Below are 22,613 nucleotides of genomic sequence, written 5' to 3' on the forward strand. Positions count from 1 at the left end.
CTGAACATCACATGGGCAATATTATACTTGTGCAATGGAGCTTCCCTTTCTTCTCTTCCCTCTTAAGCCCCTTCAGCTCCCAAATCTGCCCCAGAGAGTCCCCCCAACATTATAGAGCAGATCAGAGGACATGGAGAGCTTCCTGGGGAATGAGAAGAAGTGCCATTGTGCATGTTCCAGTGGTACATAAAATACAGTTGGAAATAACCCAATGAAGGTCCTGCCATGTTTCTTTTTGTGCCAAATAGACATCCATGTGCTCTGTGACTGCATATAAACAGCATCATAGTGAGTTCACGCATGCATTTGTCAATGACGGCAGCATCAAGCAATGACTTTTGAAGACCACAACCAGTCATTTCGTATCAACCACTGTCCCCCCAAAACACAATGTTTTTATACAGCATTAACTTAAACATTTTTCTGTGAACCATTAACCAATGAGCAATCAAAATGCTGTGGAAGTGTGAGTGAACTAGCAAATCAGGACACAGGCCATCCTTCTTGGCAATTTAGCAATGAGTGCAGCAGAAAGCTTTCAGATGAGTTACTGTATCCTGTTGCCACAATCCTCAAGGAAGGAAGAGAAAATATACCCAACAGATGTGCTATGTTGTCTTCATAACCTTCCTGAATCCAAAGGGTTTAATCTGCATTCACTCCCTCTGTATATAAACCTCAAAGCATGCATTTCCTTTGTACTCACCTCCAAAGTAAGAGCCATCTGTCAACTTCATCTCTTTACTGGATTTAGTGATAACACCGGCAACCCCATGTTGAATGAAATACATCTTTTTCCCCACAGCCCCTTCTCGGATAATGTAATCTCCAGGCTGGAACACCTCAAACCGCAGCTTGCTCAGCATAGCCGTTACAAAATTTGGGTCAGCATTTGCAAAGAGAGGCATTGTGGCGACAAGCTTCCGGCAGTTAAAGTTGACAATCTCCTAAAAATGGGAGGGAAAATAATTGGGGTCATCACAAAGGCATGTTCAGATGGAAGGAAATTAAATGGAAAAGTGAGAAAGACACAGAATCATGTGGCAAGATCAAGAGGCAATCTAGTTCAGACATCTAGCACCACAAAACTATATACACACAGCTACTTGACTGACAAGGAAGAAGTTGAAGTTAAAAACACAATGATTCATTAGGAGTGTCTTCTGTGTACACCCAACAGAAACGAGTGGCAGCTGTGTTAGGAGCAAATATGTGCTTTTGTGCATGCCTTGTTGATTCAGATTTGCCCAGAAGTACTTCCTGGACTGTGTGTGTGCAGGCGCACTTATTTCAAGGCAGCAACTTTACCAATGAAAATATTTTCAAAAAAATAATTGCCGATCCAAAAAGGCAGGAGGACCAACAGGATTTTGTCACCTCTGCAAACTCTCTCTTTTAAAAAACTGCATCAAACAAGCAGCAAATATTACCTTAGCAATTACCACTGTGTGGATAGAAGATAGAAGCAGTCTGGGGAGTGATTAAATTATGATGATGGCTGCATCCCACAAGCTGGTTAAGTGGGAACAGTGGGACTTCAGTCAATTTAGTCCTTTTGCCTACAGAACAGAGCTAAAAAGGCATAGTGGCATGAAAGGGAAAAGCAGAACAGGAATCAAGTCATTCTAAGCCCAAAATGCATGGAGTTGAGGACATGGAGTTGCCAACAAGGGATGAGGCATGCCACTCATCCTGAGGACATCTAATCTGGAAAATGAAGACAAAACAAATTGTTCCAAATAATGCTTCTTTCACAACCCTGCCGCTTGGATAAGGAAGGTCAAGGATAATGTGTTCGTCATGATTCTGCAAACCACAGGATGTGGCACTGGATGCCAGTTTCCTGAGACTCCCAGATTTCATTTTTAAAATAAAAGGACATGCTATAAAGGGTACACGGAATTTCTGGCGACAGCACAGAAACCAGAGGAACTGCTGAATGTGTGGATTTCTAATAGTTTCAGGTTGGGAATCTTCATTCCTTCATTCCATTTTGGGGCACTTCCAGACTGCCAGTTTTTTTGTGGGAACCCAGAAATCAAAGTTTGTGGAATTGAAGTGGATTAATGCAGTCTGCTGCCCCAGGACAACAAATCCACATTAAAATAAAAAAGGAAAAAGGAAACAGACTTTTTTTGCAGGTAGGAAAGTGATAGAGAAATACACCCAAAAATATGGAATCCATGAATTATTAAAAATTGCATACTGCTAACAAATCAGATTGAATTGATGGCTACTAGCCATGATGACTATGTCCTGCCTCCGCAGTGAGAGGCAACAATGCTACTGAATGCCATTTGCTGGAAACCACAGGAGGGGAGAGTGTTCTTGTGCTCAAATCCTACTTGCAGGTTTCCCATAGCATCTAGCTGGCCACTGTGAGAACAGAACGCTGGGCTATAAGGGCCTTTGACCTGATCCAACAGTTTCTTCTTATGTTCTTCTGTCCTCAGAACTCTCCCAAGACCACGGCCCTCACCAGCCCTGCTCCTGTACTTCAGGAGATTTTGCCTGTGTCCTTCAACCTTATGGATGTCTCTTGTTTGCTTGGGTGGTGGGTGGAAAGGTGTGTGTACGTGGATGGTAGAAGCCTCTGGCTTCTGTATGAATGGAATGTAGCCTACCGTACAAAGGTAAGAGTCATAGAATCATAGAATTGTAGAGTTGGAAGGGACCCTGTCGAGCATCTAATCCAGCCCCCTGCAATGTGGGACTATGCAACTGTCCCATACAGGGGTCAAACCTGCAACATTGGCATTTTCAGCACCACACTCTAACCCAGGTTCTCTCAAACTCGGCCCTCCAGATGTTTTGAGACTACAATTCCCATCATCCCTGACCACTGGTCTTGCTAGCTAGGGATCATGGGAGTTGTAGGCCAAAAACATCTGGAGGGCTGAGTTTGAGGAAGCCTGCAGTCTAACCAATTCAGATCCATGCCCACTTTGGCCTTTGTTTCCCCACCACCACCACTGGTGTGTGGCCCTGGAAGTTTGCCTAAGAGGCAATGTGGCCTGGCTCCATCTCCTTAAGTAACTCATGTGGCCAGGGAATCTTAAAAAGAACATTCAAATGACTCAAAGCCAAGGCTGGCTAATTTACGGGCCTATTACAGCCTGACATGTCTTTTGTGGTGAAGAGCATTTCAATTACGTTTATCTCACCTAACTTATAAATTAATTATGAACCAAAGATCATTTCTGTAAGAAATAAGACTCCTCTGCCTTCGCCAAGAAGTGGTTTGAATTATTCTGAAACACGCCTGCATGTTAATCACCACTTCTGCGATTCCACCAAAGTTGATTTTTATAGTGCCTGAGCAGTCTTCGAGAGCCGGACACGAGGTCTAATCTCTTCAAGCCAGTGACTCAGATGCTGCATATCGGCCAGAATGACCAAGTGGCACCATCTGGCTGTGGAAGGGGGACATCAGGTCTCCTGGTGTAGCCAAGGTGGAATGATGGCAAACCTTGCGAACTTACTGCCCAAGGGGGCAATGCAAAAAATGTTGTAAGTGTCAAGGCACAGTGCACTTAACACTTTGGAGCTAGACAGATAAACACTGCATTCGAATAGAGTTTAACAAAATGATCGAAGCTGACACCCTGAGCTCTTCTGTACACAGTGGAAGTCCATTCTGGTATTATTTCCTCCACTAATAAAATTGTTAAAATGTGTGCACTAGAGCAATATCAACACACAGGGGGTCTTGACCCGGAAATCTGGAAATTCTGAAAATCTGAAATTCTGATAATCTGAAAATCTGGCAGGACTGTTCAGTTCTGGCCAAAGGAAGGAATGGGAAGGAGGCCAGCAAGAAAGCAGGCCAGAATAAGTCAGGTGACACACTCTGACTCCTCTAAAAGCTTTTGGGTCAGCCTTCCTCATGTCCATAATGTCACCCTGACTTTGGAAACCCTTCCCTTACAGTAGATGTGGGGCCCAGGGGGCAAAGGTGGCCCTCCAAGCTTCTCTCTCTGGTCCTCAGTGTTCTCCCGATGCCCTACTTTCTCTCTTGTTGTTGTTTAGTCGTTTAGTCGTGTCCGACTCTTCATGACCCCATGGACCAGAGCACGCCAGGCCCTCCTGTCTTCCACTGTCTCCTGCAGCTTGGTCAGACTCATGTTTGTCGCTTCAAGAACACTGTCCAACCATCTCGTCCTCTGTCATCCCCTTCTCCTTGTGCCCTCCATCTTTCCCAACATCAGGGTCTTTTCCAGGGAGTCTTCTCTTCTCATGAGGTGGCTTCACGATCTGTCCTTCCAGTGAGCACTCAGGGCTGATTTCCTTAAGAATGGATGTGTTTGATCTTCTTGCAGTCCATGGGACTCTCAAGAGTCTCCTCCAGCACCATAATTCAAAAGCATCCATTCTTCGGCGACTTTCTCTCTAGCCTCTCCCTTCTCCCAAGCCACATCCGTCACTAGACCTGATTCACACACCCCGTTTTTGTCTGGCTGGGATGTGTCCGTGAACACTTCCAACTCTGTGATGCTGATAGTGCCTCTTTCTTGCCTTGAAGGAGAATGTGGGGGGAGTCCAGGTAGAAACTAACCAGCTGTGTAAAGCCTTCTTTCGTGGGCCTTGTCCTCTAGAGGTCCAGAGGGTGGCAACACAAGAACGGGCCTTCTCTGCAGTGGCTCCCATCTGTGCAATGCTCTCCCCAGGGAAGTTCACCTGGCGCCTTCATTACACACCTTTTGGCGCCAGGCAAAAACGTTCCTTTTTAACCAGGCCTCTGGTTGATTTGATTGACATCCTATGTCCTTTAAAAATGTGGGGGTTTGGGGAGGGAGGGGGGGTCATTGAGTTGTTTTTATTTTGAGTATGTATTTTGCGGTTTTATGTTTTGATTTTGTTCTGTGAAGTTATAGGGCGGTATATAAATTCAATCAATCAATTTCACATTCACTGCTCCACCCACTTTTGCTTTTGGCCTTGCCTGCTACTGGGATGCAACCCCTGGAACAATGTCAAGAAAAAAGTTCTGCCCTTGGTCTGAGAAAGGTTGATTAGCCCTGCCCTTGAGGCACAACTAGTGCTAAGACTTTGGTCATTTCAACACTAGGTGACAAATCCCTCATTTGCCCAGGCTTTTCTTTTTTTTAAAAAAAGTCATTAGGAATTATGTTGTTGCTGCAGATGAGAAGCCCAGGTTGTGCTTCCTGGGTATTTTTAATGATGCTGCTTGTTTGTTTTTTAAAATTGCTTTTATAAAGCTGTGCTGAATCTGGTTTCATAGTGTTCTCTTTGTTGCTATTGCTCTTTTATTGCCGCACAATCTACCCTGGGATCGTGTAATGAAGGCCAACCTAGAAATCCTCTTGTCCATCAATGAATAAAATATATGAGCAACTGGGAGAGTTGCTCTTGCAGGGTACAGCTGGCATCCCATACATAAATAAGTGAAATCACCATTAAGAAAGAACTTCTGGGCATGATGGGAGTACCACAGGGCATTGGAGAAGACAATGGTGGGGGCTTGTGCATTTTTCATTTCTCTGCTTTTGCAATGGATAATATATTCTGCTGCTACAGAGTGTACTGCTTGAGAGCTAAGCATACGTTCTGCCAAAACAATACCAAGACAATAGAAACTTGGGGACAGCTTGACCTTAGCCACACCCAAAATGGGCTAGCAAAACCGAATCTTAACTAAAGCCACCCCCTGCCCCACCCTTTGCTGTGCTCTGTGTTCTTAGGAATACTCACATAAGATGAGAGGTTTTTATAACAAATCTCTTTTTACAGTGCACGAAAGGTTGAAAGCAGGGAGGTTATATCCCAAATACCAATTATGTTCTCTGAAAATGAAGTGTCCCAATGTTCTATATTCTACAAGGAGACGTGATCTGTATCTATTTTCAGCCAACGTCTTCTCACACTACGATCTAAAAATAGGCCGGCTCTGAACTTTAAATAATGGCTCAGAAAGGGTATTAACCTCTTTCTCACAAGTTGGGTTTGCTGTGCTGCTATAGCTCTGTCACAACTTGCATTGTAGAACTGCAGCTGTCTCCTACCTTGAAAAAGCAACCGGGCTATAATTTTCTGGGGCTGATCTGATCTGATCCGCAGAGCTACAATGGAGCATGCAATGGCATGCAATGGGAGATGCTGAAGTATCCAGTGTAAGGTGTCCAGAATAGGTCTGCCCTACAATGCTATGTATTAAGGCTTTGTCATGGCAATGCAGAAATAATACCATCCAACTTCTAGTGTGTCACTTCTTAAGGATGGGGAGAAATTTGATTCAGTTCACATTTGATTTGCACTTTCCAAAACAAAGCGGGAATGAAATACAGCCATCTTTTGAAATCCATTCTTATCTGAATTCTGCAGTGCAATTCTCCAGCCAAGTAATTATATAAATGCGTACATTGGGGTAAAGCGCTCATAAACACGCATATACTATTGAAAATTAAATACATAAATGCATTATTTTGGGGGGAACTGCTTTGCAAAAAAAAGTGCAGTTTTGGCAAAATGGCATGCATAAATTTACAAGATAAAGCTACACTACACTAAAATTCTGATGACTTCTCATGAGGACTTAAAAAAAAATCACAGCTGACTTGGAAATGTGGAGAACTGAAGGTTAGAAAATTTGGAAACCAAAATTGACCAATTTAAACTTCCGTAGTCACATCTAACTGTTGATCAGGCAGACTGGATTTTGATCAAAGTGTTGCTTTCCTATTACTTGGACATGCAGAGAATCCAAGTACTGCTTAGAAAACAGAACTCTGTTGGATCTCAGACCAAAGGTGCATCCAGCCCTCAACCCATTTCCTTTGAAGATGGTTTGGAGGCTGCAGCTGGTGCACAATGACTCTGCTTAGTTATTGAGCGAGTTATTTCCCATGATCTGGGTGCCTATTTGCTATGGAGTCTACTTTAAGATACTTATTTTGTCTTTGTTGTTGTTGTTTAGTCGTTTAGTCGTGTCTGACTCTTCGTGACCCCATGGACCAGAGCAAGCTAGGCACTCCTGTCTTCCACTGCCTCCCGCAGTTTGGTCAAACTCAGAACACTGTCCAACCATCTCGTCCTCTGTCGTCCCCTTCTCCTTGTGCCCTCAATCTTTCCCAACATCAGGGTCTTTTCCAGGAAGTCTTCTCTTCTCATGAGGTGGCCAAAGTATTGGAGCCTCAGCTTCAGGATCTGTCCTTCCAGTGAGCACTCAGGGCTGATTTCCTTCAGAATGGAGAGGTTTGATCTTCTTGCAGTCCATGGGACTCTCATGGGTCTGCATGTCTTATACAGGCCTAAATGGTTCGGGATCCAAGGACCCAACTGAGTGCCTCTCCTAATATGTGTCAGCCTAGCAGAAAGGATCTGTGGAGGAGGCCCTCCTTATAATCACACACCTGAGAAGTGTGCAGGGCGTGGGGACCCATTGCAGCACCATCTCAGACATAGTGGAACTCCCTGATTCTGAACGTCCATTAGGCTTCTTCCTGAGGCCGGGTCTATAGGCTGCTTAAATGACACCTTTTCACTCAAGCCTTTGAGTGCTTGTGGGAACAGCTTGATTTGGTCAACAGTCTGTAAGGAGTATTTTCTTCCTGCTGTTGGTTTCCGTTTTCTGTATTTCAAATATTATTTTATATATTTTTGTAAGCCACTCTGAGATTTTGTTATGGAGAGCCATATAGAAATGAGGAAATAAAGAAGAAGAAGAAGAAGAAGAAGAAGAAGAAGAAGAAGAAGAAGAAGAAGAAGAATAGTAGTTTGGATTTGATATCCCGCCTTTCATTCCCTTTAAGGAGTCTCAAAGCGGCTAACATTCTCCTTTCCCTTCCTCCCCCACAACAAACACTCTGTGAGGTGAGTGGGGCTGAGAGACTTCAAAGAAGTGTGACTGGCCCAAGGTCACCCACCAATTTTTCGTTGCTATAATTTGGCTTAAATCCTCTTACTTTAAATGATGATGATGATTTATTAAATTTCTATATTGCCCTTCATCTGAGGATCACAGGGTGGTTTACAATATAAGAACACAAAAATACACAAAATTTTAACAAACTAAAACAGTATCCACCCCAATTTAAAAGGCCATAGATTGTTTGATAAGCCTAGGAGAAGAGGAATGTTTTTGCCTGGCAATGTGTTATGGACCAGGTTAAGTTTCATTTGGAAAGGTTGATTCAGGATCTGAAGAGCTTTTGTAAGCAATCTGTGTAGCTGAAATGGTTTGGTGCTATTCAATGGCCAGATGTGACGGGGGGTGGGGGTGAGGAAGAGATTTGTTGCCTTCAAGATGGTTGAAGTCTCACTCAGAGATACCTTTATATTTACTTTAAATTTGTAAAATAGTTACAAGGAAGACTCAAACAATTTGGGCAAACAATTATTTAAAACCCCCAAAACAGGTTACATCTTTCCCCACATTTCTGATTAGAGGGACAATTCCACCAATAACTGAATGGATTAGACTGTAGTGTTGTGTACTATGCAATAACTATCTTATTATTCGTAGGAACAGTGGCACACACGGTTCCCTGCACAGCTTTGAAGTTTCTTCTGCACCCCCATGAAACAAACTAATGGAACCAATTATAGCCTGGGTAATAGTCAGGCACAAAAATCTTTCATTATATTCAAAGTGTCAAGACTTTCTTTTCATATTTTTTTTTTACAGGAACTTGGAGCTGCTTTAAGGAACTGCAAAGAACACTTCTCCAACCGATGCCATCCCACTGCATTACTTGTTATTATCTGCAAGAAGCAAGTAATGATGCCCACGAAACCCCTGTGAGCAAGGTCAGCTAGTGGAATGCTATTCTCCAGACGGTTTAACAATAAGGCACATCGCCGGAGAGAGTTCCTGGCATTTTTTATCCTAGCATTCATGAGTCTGGAAATCTTATCACTCAGCAATGGAGCACTAGTCTCTTATTGTCCCAGTGTTATTTTTTCATGTCCCTTGAAACACAGTTGTTTGCTGCTCCTCGGCTTTCCCCCTTAATTAAAAACAACAACACGCACAAACCTATGGGATTAGCTGTGCATGATGCTAAATGTGCCACTGCTAATCACATCTGGGTCTGGGTTTCTTTTTTAGAAGGGAGTGAGGAATCTCAGGACCAGCCATGGCCCTCAAGTAATCTCCCAAGACTTCACATCCTGCCTGGACTTAACTTTGCACCCATCTTGAATGTTTTTGCCTAGCTGGAATGAATCCTTTGAATGTCTCTTGGTGGCACAAAAGATGGAGATTGGGTCGGAGCCAAACAGTACAAATTGAGAGCATTTGCAGATGATTTAGTACTGATGTTACCGGAGCCAGAATCTAGTACTAAAAGGGTTTTAGAACTAATTCAAGAATTTGGTCAAGTGGCAGGATTTAAACTGAACAAGTCAAAAACTAAGGTTTTAGAGAAAAATTTAACACCGATTGAAAGAGAGAGGTTTCAGAATGAGACAGGTTTAACCGTGGTCAAGAAAGTGAAATACTTGGGGATTAATATGACAGCAAAAAATGGGAACTTATTTAAAGATAATTATGAAAAATGTTGGACGGAAGTGAAAAAAGATTTAGAAATTTTGTCAAATCTGAAGCTTTCCTTGTTGGGTCGAATTGCAGCTATAAAGATGAATGTTTTGCCTAGAAAGTTGTTTTTGTTTCAAACATTGCAGATTGTGGACAAAATGGATTCTTTCAAGAAGTGGCAGAAAGATATTTCTAGATTTGTCTGGCAGGGCAAGAAGCCCAGAATAAAATTTAAGATATTAACTGATGCAAAGGAAAGAGGTGGATTTGCCCTGCCAGACTTTAAACTTTATTATGAATCAGCAGCATTCTGCTGGCTAAAAGATTGGCTGCTTCTTGAGAACACAGACATTTTGGACTTAGAAGGTTTTAACAACGTTTTTGGTTGGCATGCATATTTGTGGTACGACAAGGTTAAAGCACATAAAGCATTTAAAAACCATATTGTCAGGAAAGCATTGTTTAATGTTTGGATAAGATACAAAGATTTACTGGAAAATAAAACCCCAAGGTGGTTGTCACCAATGGAAGCGAAGGCTCAGAAAAAGCTCAATATGGAGGCCAAATGGCCGAAATATTGGGAAATTTTGGAACAGGAGGGAGATAGACTAAAACTGCAGAGCTTTGAGAAACTAAAAAACAAAGTGCGAGATTTGCTACATTATTATCAGATAATGGAGGCATATAATTTGGACAAGAAAATCGGCTTCCAGGTGGTAAAATCAAAATTAGAAACAGAACTGTTAGAACCCAAAACTAAGATTTTGTCAAAGATGTATAACTTGCTGTTGAAATGGAATACTCAGGATGAAACGGTGAAATCTGCTATGATTAAATGGGCACAAGATGTTGGACATAACAATATGTTTGCTGACTGGGAACAGTTGTGGACCACAGGTATGAAATTTACAGCATGCAATGCCTTAAGAGAGAATATTATGAAAATGATACACAGGTGGTGCATGACCCCAGTCAAGCTTGCAAAAATATATCATTTGCCCAACAATAAATGTTGGAAATGTAAAGAAACTGAAGGTACATTCTTTCACCTTTGGTGGACGTGCCCAAGAATTAAGGCTTTCTGGGAAATGATCTACAATGAAATGAAAAAGGTATTTAAAATATACTTTTCTGAAGAAACCAGAGGCCTTCCTTCTGGGCATTGTCGGCCAATTGGTGCCAAAGAAGGATAGAACATTTTTTATGTATGCTACAACAGCAGCAAGAATACTTATTGCAAAGTATTGGAAGACACAAGAACTACCCACTTTGGAAGAATGGCAGATGAAGGTGATGGACTATATGGGATTGGCAGAAATGACTGGCAGAATCCGAGACCAGGGAGAAGAGTCGGTGGAAGAAGATTGGAAGAAATTTAAAGATTATCTACAGAAATATTGTAAAATTAAAGAGTGTTAGAATGATGTGGGATTGAAATTAAGTGGTTTCCAGCTGTAATGCTTTAAGAGATATGAAAAAAAAAGGATTAAAATAGGTAATAATATAATGGTAAGGATTTGCTGAACTAACAATTTGGGGTGGAATACAAAAAAGGGAGGTATGAGGAGGTCCGGGAAACAAGTTAAAAGAAAATAAGTAATTGAAAATGTATGTGTGTGTTTTTTTCTTAAAAAGCTTCTTTATTCTGTATTTTTGTTATTTTGTTTTTTCTTTTTTTATTTTACTATAACATCATAAAAAATCTTAATAAATATCTTATAAAAAAAACCCAAAAGATGGAGATTAGTCTCTCTGTGTGTGTCACCTAATGTACAAAGGGAACATTCACATCTGCTCCCAACATCGCCAGCCCAGAAGGGAATGTATGAAATAAAAATCTGCTCTTGCAGATTCATGCCTAGATTTTATTTTATTTATTTTTGTCCACCAATCCTTTCATTAGCATTAGCATTTATTTAGCTGCAATTCTTGGTATGGCATTTTCAGTCAATGCTTGGCTCCGCACATCTGCTGGTACTGAGCCACCCGCAGTTCATTCAACTGCTTCCAACTTGTCAGCATGACCAAGCCAGTTGCTTCTGGGCTCAAATAATAACCTGGGTGTCTCAAACATCCTTTCCCCCCCCTCCAACATATTGTGCAGTTTTCCTCATTTTGGGATAGAAAACAGATTGTTTTTCATCCCCATCCTGTTAAACATCATTGATGGCACATGGAAATTTTAAATTTAGGGAGACATTTGTGCCAGCATTTGTAGGTTGAATTGTTGTTGTTGTTGTTGTTGTTGTTGTTGTTACCCCACCCACCATCCTGTTCTTAAGTAACTTGATCAATGCCATGCCTGTTCATAACATGCTCCTACAGTCGGCTTTGTCAAGTTTCCACAAACATAATTAAAATCTCCCATCAGTGATAATTATGCACTGTCATCAAATGATTGCTGTAGTCCTCATCCTGAGCACAGTCCTGTATTTTAAAGTTTTTATGCAGTTTAATTTTTTAGAACAACTGAAATCACAATGCAATTACAACAGGAACAACAATGACCTACTGTAGTTAATGCTACATAAGCATTTCAGTTCTCTTGCTCATATTTTCAGAAGCTCACCTCTTGAGTAAAGCATTTGCATGTGTTTTTGTTAGCTCACTCATATATTTTTTCCTAGGGTCAACTTGAGGGTGAAAATATGAATTGTTGCTCCTTGTGTGCAAGAGAAATACAATTTGTTATCCAGTACATGGAAAGTGTAGTTTGGAAAGGTTAAAAAATGTTGGCATTAAGCACTATCAGGCATGGAAATTTTAGCATTTGTCATTCCATATCAGAGCTTAACAATTAATGAGCATGACATTTTGATAATGCTAATAGCAAATTCATGCTTATAAACAAAGAAGGAATTTATGCTGCAGTCACCATTAGTTGGATAAAATGCAAAAATATTGAGCTTGTCGAAGCTGCAAAGTGCATTATTTGCTGGGTAAGTTGAGATGACCCAGTTCTACTTGGTTCTCAGTACTTTGTGACTTCAGAGTCTATTGACCAACCCTGCTAGTAAGGTGAGACTTGCTTTTAGAGAAGCTTCTTCTTCAACAAGGGCTGAGATTCTCCAACCTCTTTCATACATCACTTTTAACCACTACAGCTGTGCTTAACTGTAGCTTAAAGGCAAATGTAGAGGGAGGAAAGAATGGCCATTTTACTTTTCTCCAGCTCCTGTTGCTGCATCACTACTGGGAGCTAAGCCATGATTTGGCTTAACATTCTGTCCAAACTCAGGTTCATGGTTTGTCTCCACCAAACAAACCACAAGTAGCAGGCCAAGGAAAAACAGCTTGTGGTTTGTTTGCAGAGAGATAAACCATAATGTGGATGTAATGCTGAGCCAAACCATGGCTTAGTTCCCAGTAGCGCAGTACAGAGGAAAAAGCAAAGAGCAAAGCAGCGAATATATTTTTTTTCTCCCTCTGAACTAGCACACTGCATGTTCACTTTTAAACCACTGTTAAGCTTGTAAAGTGATTTGTGAACCTGGCCTATTTTTTAAAAAGAAATCTGGTCTTAATATTGTTTTCCTGGGTACTAGGGCGGAGTGGAGGAACTGGGATGATGTTTGCTGAATTTTCCCAGGTTGGTGGTTTTTCAATCCTCTTCTTAAGAAGGGTGGTTTTAGCAATACATTACATAATAACTGAAATGCCATAACTGAGTTGTTGAGAAGCAAAACAGAACAGTAAACCATATTTTAAATAAACATATCGCAATAACTTTTTAGTTTGCCTGTTGTGTCTAATTGGAGACAAACTAGCAAAGTTCTCCCGACCCAAGCCAAATTCAGAAAAACTTCAGGGGCTCTTTAAAGCCCACCTCAAATAAAGGGTGTACTTTTCATGCACCTGAATTGTTCTCAAGCTCAGAATGAGGGAGAAACCCTCTCACAATGTTGACATCCTTACCTCCCTAAGTGGGTCGTTGAGTTCATTGAGAATGCTATCTTCATCGAAGATCTTTCCCTGGTAACGGTGTTCATAATAATCATGGATCTTCTGGCGCATATCGGCAGGTAGTTTATGAAACGACATGTACTGTTCCACTTGCTTGTACTAGAAAAAGAGGAAATGTAAAAAAAAAGTATATTAATGCAATAGGCTTTTAAAATATAATGGGGGAAATCCATAATGAGTGAATTACTAACATCATACAAGAAAAAGGCAAATGTGTGGCTATTAGCAGAGGGAGTGAAAGGATAATAATAAGTGGTTTCTCCCTTGCTTTGACACTGCACAAAGTTTTGAGGTGATAATTCAGAAAAGACTTTTTGTTAGTGCACTGTGTGGTCAAAAACTTCTTTCTATATAGCTTGGCTTTTGAACTTTTCCCCATGTGGGAAACAATGGCCTCTTGCATTGGACCCATGGCCATTTGAATATTTGCCATTGAATGCCAGAACTCTTCACATAAGTCATGTTCATGTTTTAGAGCAGCCACACAGTTCACATGGGATCCCAGTCACGACTGCTGGGCCTCACCAGAAGTCTAGAAATGACCTGGAACACATGTTGTCTTTTCCACCAGCTGAAACCACTACAGGAGAACATTGGCAGTGATGGCTAATGTGTTCTTCAAGCAAATGTATCGTCTGTGAGACCTGTGAGCCAATGGGTCCATGTGCCTGGCTGTTAACCAGAAGGTTGGTGGTTTGAGGCCACCCGGCGACAGCTGCAGGCACGATTACTGCACTGAACAGGGTTGTGTTGGATGCGCCTTGGGGTTCCTTCCAACTCTGCAGCTCTATGAAAGTGATCATGGCTGAAGTGATACTTGAATTTGGGGTGCCCTGACTCATAAGAATATAGGAAGGAAGTCAGATCAAGCACAGTATTGTCTCCATTGGCTGACAGCACTTTTTCTAGGATTTCAGATAGGGATCTTTCCCAACTGCAGATTGAATTTGGGACTCTTCCATGCCACATATCGACTCTACTACTGAGCTGTGCCTTTCAGCACATACCACATTAGCCACTAAGCTATACCAGATCTGTATAAAAAGGATAATTGCATTCTCATAAATGCATCAATTATAATAATGTATCATAATTATGTAATATAAAAGTATATGTCTGGGATAAAATATGTTTAGAAATGTGTATATTGAGACAAAAATGTTGAAAATACATATTTAATCCTTTAAAAATACATATTTAAATTTAATGTAGAAATAGGATTACATGGATTTGTGAATGAATTTATTTCTAAGGAATGGAAAGAGACTGATCCATCCATTCTTACCTTCGCCCAGCGGTAGCTGGAATTAAATGCTGGTTGCAGGTGTAATTTTCGCCATTAAGTCTGTGAAGACTGAGGAGGATTATCTGGCTGTTGCATTCAGTTCCCAACCCCTGGCCTAACCGTCCCCCAACATCTGAGATTCCTAATGCCAATGCTGAAAACAACCACAGGAGGTATGGCATTTCAAGGAGCAATCCTGCTTTAGTCCAAACATTATAGATTTTAGAGAATCAGGGGAAGATCATAAGCAAATCATGTACAGTACTCACTAAAATGATTGCTAAAAGATTACTAACCTCACAGAGGGATGCTGTAGAAATGAAAAGGCTAAAATATATACCGGTATATTAAAATCTGCATTTTCTGCTGCCTGAAAAATGCAAGCTGTAAACAGCAAACACAGTAGAGCTGTTTGCTGACTCATCCATAATAAGATTTATTTTCAAAAGGGATTAAACTGAAAGGTCATTATGAGGAAGGTCACTGTTTAGTCCTCAGCCCCAGATGTTATAAAATCAGTATATTTGCTGTCAGCACATTGTGGCTGATATTGCACTAATTACTGGGGATGGATAGCTGGCTGCTTTTGATTTGTACATATGAGCCATGTTTTGTGGTAAAGGTTTTTTTTTGTTTTTTTTTAGTGTGTGTAGCTAATTCAGGAAGACGAACCTAGTCCTTTTGCAAAACACATGAGACCTACTACCAAGGTTATATGAGAGAAGGTGAAATAACCAAAGGAGTAAGATTTTCATCTACGAGCCCTTCTGTCAAATACCTTTAACTGAATGCTTTTACACTACAGAAGTACAAACATTTCCTGTATGAATCAGTTGAGTATTGTCATATGACCCTTAAAGCTCTTCATCTATGCAAACAGAGAATGCCCGGAAATATTCTCCATGAAAAGTTCCCAGCAGTGGCAGCTAGGAAAGGACTGGGTCCTACAACATCCTAACCCCTAGATCCTTCTGAGATGATCTTCAGCTGGAAAAACCTGCCCCAGATACTTCTATTTTTATAAACTGCTTTAAGGTTTTTGGGTTTTGTTTTGTTTTGTTTACAATCAAGCATTGTATAGATTTTTATGAAATAAATAAAATAAATTCTTAAATCCACCCAAAACTGAGTCCAAGGCAGAGAACTTGGTGCAATCTGTCAGAGTAAGAATGGAGTGAACACCAGACTGGTTTAATATCCCTAATATATCAGCTCACCTTACTTCTACGTTTCTGAGGAGTCAGAATCAGACCCCAGAACAGGAGGGGCACAAGTTTCCCCATCCCTGCATTATAATCTTAGGGAGTTGGGGCTCCAGGTTTAAAGGCCTTTTTGGACACTGCATAGCAAGAGCAATGCTGGATGAGACCAAAGGCTGAACCTGTTCCCACAGTGGACAACTAGTTTCCTATGGGAAGCTCACAACCAAGACATGAGTGCAACAGCACTCTCCTCACTTGTGTTTCTCAGCATCAGACCAAAGGCTGAACCTGTTCCCACAGTGGACAACTAGATTCCTATGGGAAGCTTACAACCAAGACATGAGTGCAACAGCACTCTCCTCACTTGTGTTTCTCAGCAACTGCCATTCAGAGACATGACACCTTTGATGCTGGAGCCAGTACGTTGGCATCATAACTACTAGCTGTCAATAGTCTTGTCCTTCATGCACATGCCTAAAATACTTTTGAAGCTACCCAAGTTGGTGGCCATCACTGTAATCTCTGACAATGAATTCCAGCTTAACTGTGCAGAGTTTAACGCTGGCCTTCACACCAAGAACACCACTCCTATTCACAGAGCTCCTGCAAGGAGCTATCTCAGGTACTTCAGACCTCGTCACTGGTTGTTGCACACGTTACCCTATCCATTTAACAATCCAGCTAATTTTAGTCAAAATTGTCTCGCTGCTGTAACCCAGCTATTCACGACCGGCTCCTTCTACCTGTTCCTTCTTGCCTCTGTTTAAGTGTCCGTATTGGCGTGTGCATGTCTTTTATATCTCAGTATCAATACCCGGGTAGAAAAGGTCACGCAAAATGCCATCCCAAAGTTTATAGTTCGGTTATACCTGCTTAAAGTAACAATTAATTGATAATTCAACACACATGAACACTTCAAACACATGGTATGTTGAAGAAAATTATTCAATTAGTCTACTGAGCAAGTGAACCACAGCATGAGAACATATAGGACAGGACCAGGAAAAGCCTGTATCTGTTGGTGGAGGTAATGTCTGGTCTAATCACCATGACATTCAAGCTTTGACCACAGAATTAGTGTTTATAACTTTTCTTTTCCTGCTTGGTTCCCCAGAATTTGACCTTTACAAGGCAATGTATGCCTTTTTCAGCTGCACTGGTAGCATTCTAGTACATGACAGTCCAATTAATTGCTTCTGCTTAAGCCATGCCTTTTGTACTCTTATCCACATTTCTGCCTCTTGGCAGATTACTGACCTAAGAGATTTGAATTAATACACTTTAACAAGTTTCAATCCTAGCTTTGACCCATTTCCTTTCCTTATCCTTTGCATGAGTCGGATAGCCAGTCCCCTGTGCATTGATCTGTGATCTTCTGTCACCTGTTCAAATCCTCCTCTGTTGCTTGTTTCTTTGACTGTGCTCTGCTTTGCAACTGAATAGCCTTCGACCCACATTCTTAGGTGAAAGATAAATAATAAAGGTAACAAAGCCTGGAACTAAGCGATTCGACTTGCTGGAGCCAGGTCTCAAAAGACATTTGTAGGTATTATATCTCATTTACTATTTTGTTGGCCAACCTAAAAATCTTTTGATCAGCCTCAGACATTAAGAGTGATTAACCTGAGATTTAATGACACCAGTTTCAGCTATCTGTTCAAAGTCTTTTGGGTAAATTGCTAGGAAAACTAAGGACATTATCTAGCTAACTTGTTCCATCAGTGCAACAATTTCCACTTGAGCAGTGGAACCCATCCCACCCTACCTTGCAGTCCTCCCTAAATCTGTTCTGTGGGGAGAGGAGAGGGGTGGAAATTGCATTGTGAGTGCATACACACACACACACACACACACACACACACACTTTTTTACCATTCTCTTAACCAAACTATCTGTTGTTCAGAAGTGCTACATATGACCTGAATCTCCCAATAAGCTTCTATTGTTTTCGGTGATTTAAAAAAACCAATTGGTTATGTCCCCCCCACCCCAAACTGCTAAAGACTAGGGATGAAGGGAGTTGGACTCCAACAACATATGTAAAGAAGAAGAAGAAGAAGAAGAAGAAGAAGAAGAAGAAGAAGAGGAGGAGGAGGAGGAGGAGGAGGAGGAGGAGTTTGGATTTGATATCCCACTTTATCACTACCCTAAGGAGTCTCAAAGCGGCTAACAATCTCCTTTCCCTTCCTCCCCCACAACAAACACTCTGTGAGGTGAGTGGGGCTGAGAGACTTCAGAGAAGTGTGACTGGCCCAAGGTCACCCAGCAGCTGCACGTAGAGGAGCGGAGACACGAACCCGGTTCCCCAGATTGCAAGAGTACCGCTCTTAACCACTACACCACACTGGCTCTCAGGTTCACCACTTCTACTTTAAATGGATCACTAGGTTCACAAAGGTTCACAAAGACAAATCAACAACAAAGAGGCTGCACAATCACATCAATAAGTCCAGGTCACATCCTGCCAATATGACCAGAATTTATTGATGGCTAATGACTGTAGTTGCTTCCCTGGTTCATGATGATGGTGCTTTCATTACTTAATACCAAGGTATGTTAACGGCAGGATTTAGGAGGAGTTTTCCAGACTTCAGTCAATGAGTTTTTGCAGAACACTTTTTAAAGATCAGAACTCTACTTTTTTCCTGCTCTTGGAAGATACAGGATAAAAATGTGAATGCATTCTTGGGTGTATATGCCCTTCATATGCAGCAGTATCTCACTGGCTAATTTGTGCTTTAACAAGTCTAGTGTTCACAGAATTTACAACCCACATTCTGTTCACTGGGGAGAGTATTTAGGACTTTAACCAGCTCCCAGTGAGAGCTCAGTATATGGCCTTCAATTGGCTAACAAGTCAGATATTTAAATGCCCAATTAATATCCCTATTGTTCTGTTTAAGAGGTGAACACTGACCCTAAGTATCAGTTAGGTGGGGAATGAAAATAATATCCTGCACTGAAAGTAGGACATGTCACACAGGATTAGCATCAGACGTGAGGCCAGGTGCTGCTGTTGCTGAGCAAATGCTCTAGTATATGTCTCACAAAGTCAGATTATAGGGGATACTAGGCCCTCTCAGGAGATAAGGTGCCCAGATGGCAATGGGTTGGGCCCTAACATTAGGGAAGTAGCCTCGCTTGTTTTCCTTTTGGGGGAGTTGCCTATTTGGGAGAAATGGACACAAATAGGCAATTTAATCTACATCAGACCCCGGTGAAGAGGAAATTGGGAAAGTAGCGAGTTGTGAGAAAAAGAGAGAAAGAGACTTTGAGTAAGTCCCCTACCAAGCTAAGTCTCTTTCTCGCTTTTCCTCACAACTCGCTACTTCCCCAATTTCCTCTTCTTCACCAGGCTACTCAAGCTGTCACCAGCCTTGTTGTGGCCAGGAGCTAGCCAGCAATGTGATGCAATGTTCACTGCTAATGTAATGAACAGCATTTGAAACCCAGTATGTTGACCCTGATTACTGAATGACACAAACCCTCATTTGCTTACCTGGTAAGGATCAAATTCATATGCTGTTTGGTAAAACAACAACAACCCAAAAACCCTTAATTGCTAGGTTTATTTGATGTTATATATGTTCAGTTTTCTCCCAATTCAGTAATAAGGAGATCTGTACAGAGCTGGGCCTAGTGGGATGCTTTGATTTTATGTATTGGCTACACATAATTTGCAGGTGTTCCTACTTGAAGAGAATTGAATGTTCAACTGTGTCTCCAAAGTTGTTTCATAGCGGGTGTATCGGAACATCTATTTGCCTGGTTATGGGTTAGAAGACTGTATGGGATCCTGTTAGGTCTATCTAGTCCAAAATCCTGTTCCCACAGTGGTCCACCAGATACCTATAAAAATCCTGCAAGCAAGACATGAGCACAACAGCACTCTTCCATTTGTGATCCCCAGCAACTGGTGCTCAAAGCCCAATATCCAATATCCAATAAAAGGGACTCCCCGAGACATGTTCGGGAGATGCCTCCCAGATGACACTCGCTACCTGTCTGTCGTTATTTCAACCCAACACCCTATACCTAGCTATAATAAATAACAGCAATTGATAGTCTTATTTTTCAAAAAATTGTCTGATCCTCTTTCAAAGCTACCCAAAAAGAGGCCAAACCCTGAATCTCAGCTTTGTTTCCGAGCACAATTCAAAGTGTTGGTGCTGACCTTTAAAGCCCTAAACGGCCTCGGTCCAGTATATCTGAAGGAGCATCTCCACCCCCATCATTCTACCCGGACACTGAGGTCCAGCACTGAGGGCCTTCTGGCGGTTCCCTCACTGTGAGAGGCCAAGTTACAGGGAACCAGGCAGAGGGCCTTCTCAGTAGGGACGCCCTCCCTGTTGAACGCCCTCCCACCAGATGTCAAAGAGAACAACTACCAGACTTTTAGAAGACATCTGAAGGCAGCCCTGTTTAGGGAAGCTTTTAATGTTTGATGTATTACAGTATTTTAATATTTTTTTGGAAGCCGCCCAGAGTGGCTGGGGAAGCCCAGCCAGATGGGCGGGGTATAAATAATAAATTATTATTATTATTGTTGTTGTTGTTGTTGACTGGCCCCAGGAAGGCCATTATGGAAGGTGGGAAAGCTGATAAGGATGATATCTGAAGACATTGCCCCACTCCCATGGAATTTCAGCATGAGGTGGGGTTTTTTATCACTTCAAAGTAAATTAAGTTATGAGCATTGTGCTCTATGTTAAAAAAATAAAATAAAGCAAACCACTGACTCCATGGGAACAGACCGAGAACATGGATCTTCTTTAAAAAATTCACTCAAACTTAATTAATTTCTCAATCATTGTAACTGAAATGAACAATAGTAAGACATTGTATAAACTGGTTATTGAGATGAAATGTTTAATTACTGAGCAGAAGTTAAATGGTATTATAAAAATTCTTGGAAGGTAATTAGTAAGGGGTCCTGGTTGAGGGAATGAGCAGGCAAGCAGACATGGCAAGCAGAAGACAGCTCACAGTGTTAAAAATAATGACTGCCTTTCTCTGTTGAGAAAAAAAAAGGCAGTGAGGCCATCAAACCACCTTTGACAAACAGTTACAATTATTATTAGCTTGATAGCTCTAAGTATGTGTATATCCTTCCTGGCAGAAAATAAACCAAGTAAGATGAACCCCTTTTGCTGAGGGAAGGGATGGGAAGTGAAGGTTAAATTTTTTTGGGGGGGGGGAGTACTTGGAGCGCATGGTAAAGGTTCACACATAATGCTAAACCATGCCTAACTATAATGTCGACCATAGTTAATAAACCACAGCTAAAACAGAGACACTTGGCAGACATTCACTTAAACCTTAGCTTTCATCACAGAATAGTTAATAGTACCAATGAGAGCAGCCAAGCCCTGAGAGCAGTTTAATTCTTTTGCCACTCTTCACTCACAGCTCTGTAGCTTTTGGGCAGTGACAGTCCTTTACCATGGTTAAGGAATAGGTCTGGATTTGCACATCTAAACTATAGTTCACATTAACTAAGCTTTATAAACCAGCTATAAACCTTGGTTGACAAGTGGTTTTTGGCCATGGTTATTATATAAGCCATAGTAAAGCTGCTGTGATGGGTTCGCGCATAATGCTAAGCCATAGTTTTGTGTTATGTGAGAACCATGCCTTTCTGTGATAGCCTAACTGTTAGCCTGATATGTCAGTGTATAGGATGACATGAAGTCATCTAGTGGGGTGGGGAAAAACATACCTCATTTCACATTCAGTCAGTCATGAACAAGCTGTTAATCAAACCAAGTAGAAGGTATTTTGGCTATACTTGACAAATATCCCACAATTTAAAGAAAATGACCCCTCCTGTGCTAAACATAGGGCCGGCATATGTCTGGAATTTCCTGGACATATCCGGGATTCATCCACTGAAAATACTGCCCAGGTAGAATTTTCAGAAATTGGTTAAAATGTACAGGAAAATCTAGGTGTATGGCAGCTCTTATTGGAAGTTTTGATTTTTTTTTTTTGAAATTTCTAAAAACATTCTTTTAAAATACATCAAAAACTTTTTTGGGGGGCGGGGAGCTTTTGCTACTGCTACTACTAAACACCAAGGTAAATAAATATAAGCAACCTTCTTATTTTCCTTTACTGCTCAACAGATGGTACAATTAAGAATCCCAAGGCACAAGCTAAATAACTATATCTAAATAGCACTGAAAGAGAACACCCATTAAACCCAGATGACTAAAAAAAAAACACCTTTTAAAATCATACTGAGGTTTTTTGACATTGATCATGCATCAGCCACACCATGAAATGGTTTTGATTACTCACATTATTTCACCCAGAGTGACATGTACTATAATTTCAGCTATTTCTTAGGCTGAATCAGTAAAATCGTTTTATATGAAGAACTGATTGGAGGAGGACTGTTATCGGCCAAATGGTATAGTTATGCCATTTAACTGTGACTCTCTATGTTCTTTAAATACGGAGTTATGCAAAGCAATGGCCTGGGATCCAGACTCACTTACAGTACAATCCTAACAATGTCTGAGATCCAATCCCCAAAATCTCCAGATAGGGCTGGGAACTTTTCCTGACTGAAAACCAGAAGACCACTGCCGTTTTGTGTAGAGAACACTGGGCTACATGGACCACTGGAAAGATTCAGTATGAAGTAGCTTCCTGTGTTTCTAAG

General features: G+C 41.2%; 1 protein-coding gene across 2 annotated transcripts in view; it reads right to left on the minus strand.

Annotated features, from left to right (window-relative positions):
* Positions 1-22,613, minus strand: part of HCN1 (hyperpolarization activated cyclic nucleotide gated potassium channel 1) — a 180,189-nt gene that overhangs the window by 26,498 nt on the left and 131,078 nt on the right. For both annotated transcript variants that reach the window (XR_008332695.1, XM_053408051.1), the window contains exons 5-6: positions 13,412-13,558; positions 707-947 (exon numbers count right to left, since the gene is read on the minus strand). Coding sequence is in view for 1 of the 2 variants with exons in the window: in XM_053408051.1 (XP_053264026.1) it covers positions 707-947; positions 13,412-13,558 (388 nt within the window). In the remaining variant the exon portion in view is untranslated. The remainder of the gene's footprint in view (positions 1-706; positions 948-13,411; positions 13,559-22,613) is intronic.

Source organism: Podarcis raffonei, chromosome 11, assembly GCF_027172205.1.
Source record: "Podarcis raffonei isolate rPodRaf1 chromosome 11, rPodRaf1.pri, whole genome shotgun sequence".
Lineage (NCBI taxonomy): Eukaryota > Metazoa > Chordata > Lepidosauria > Squamata > Lacertidae > Podarcis > Podarcis raffonei.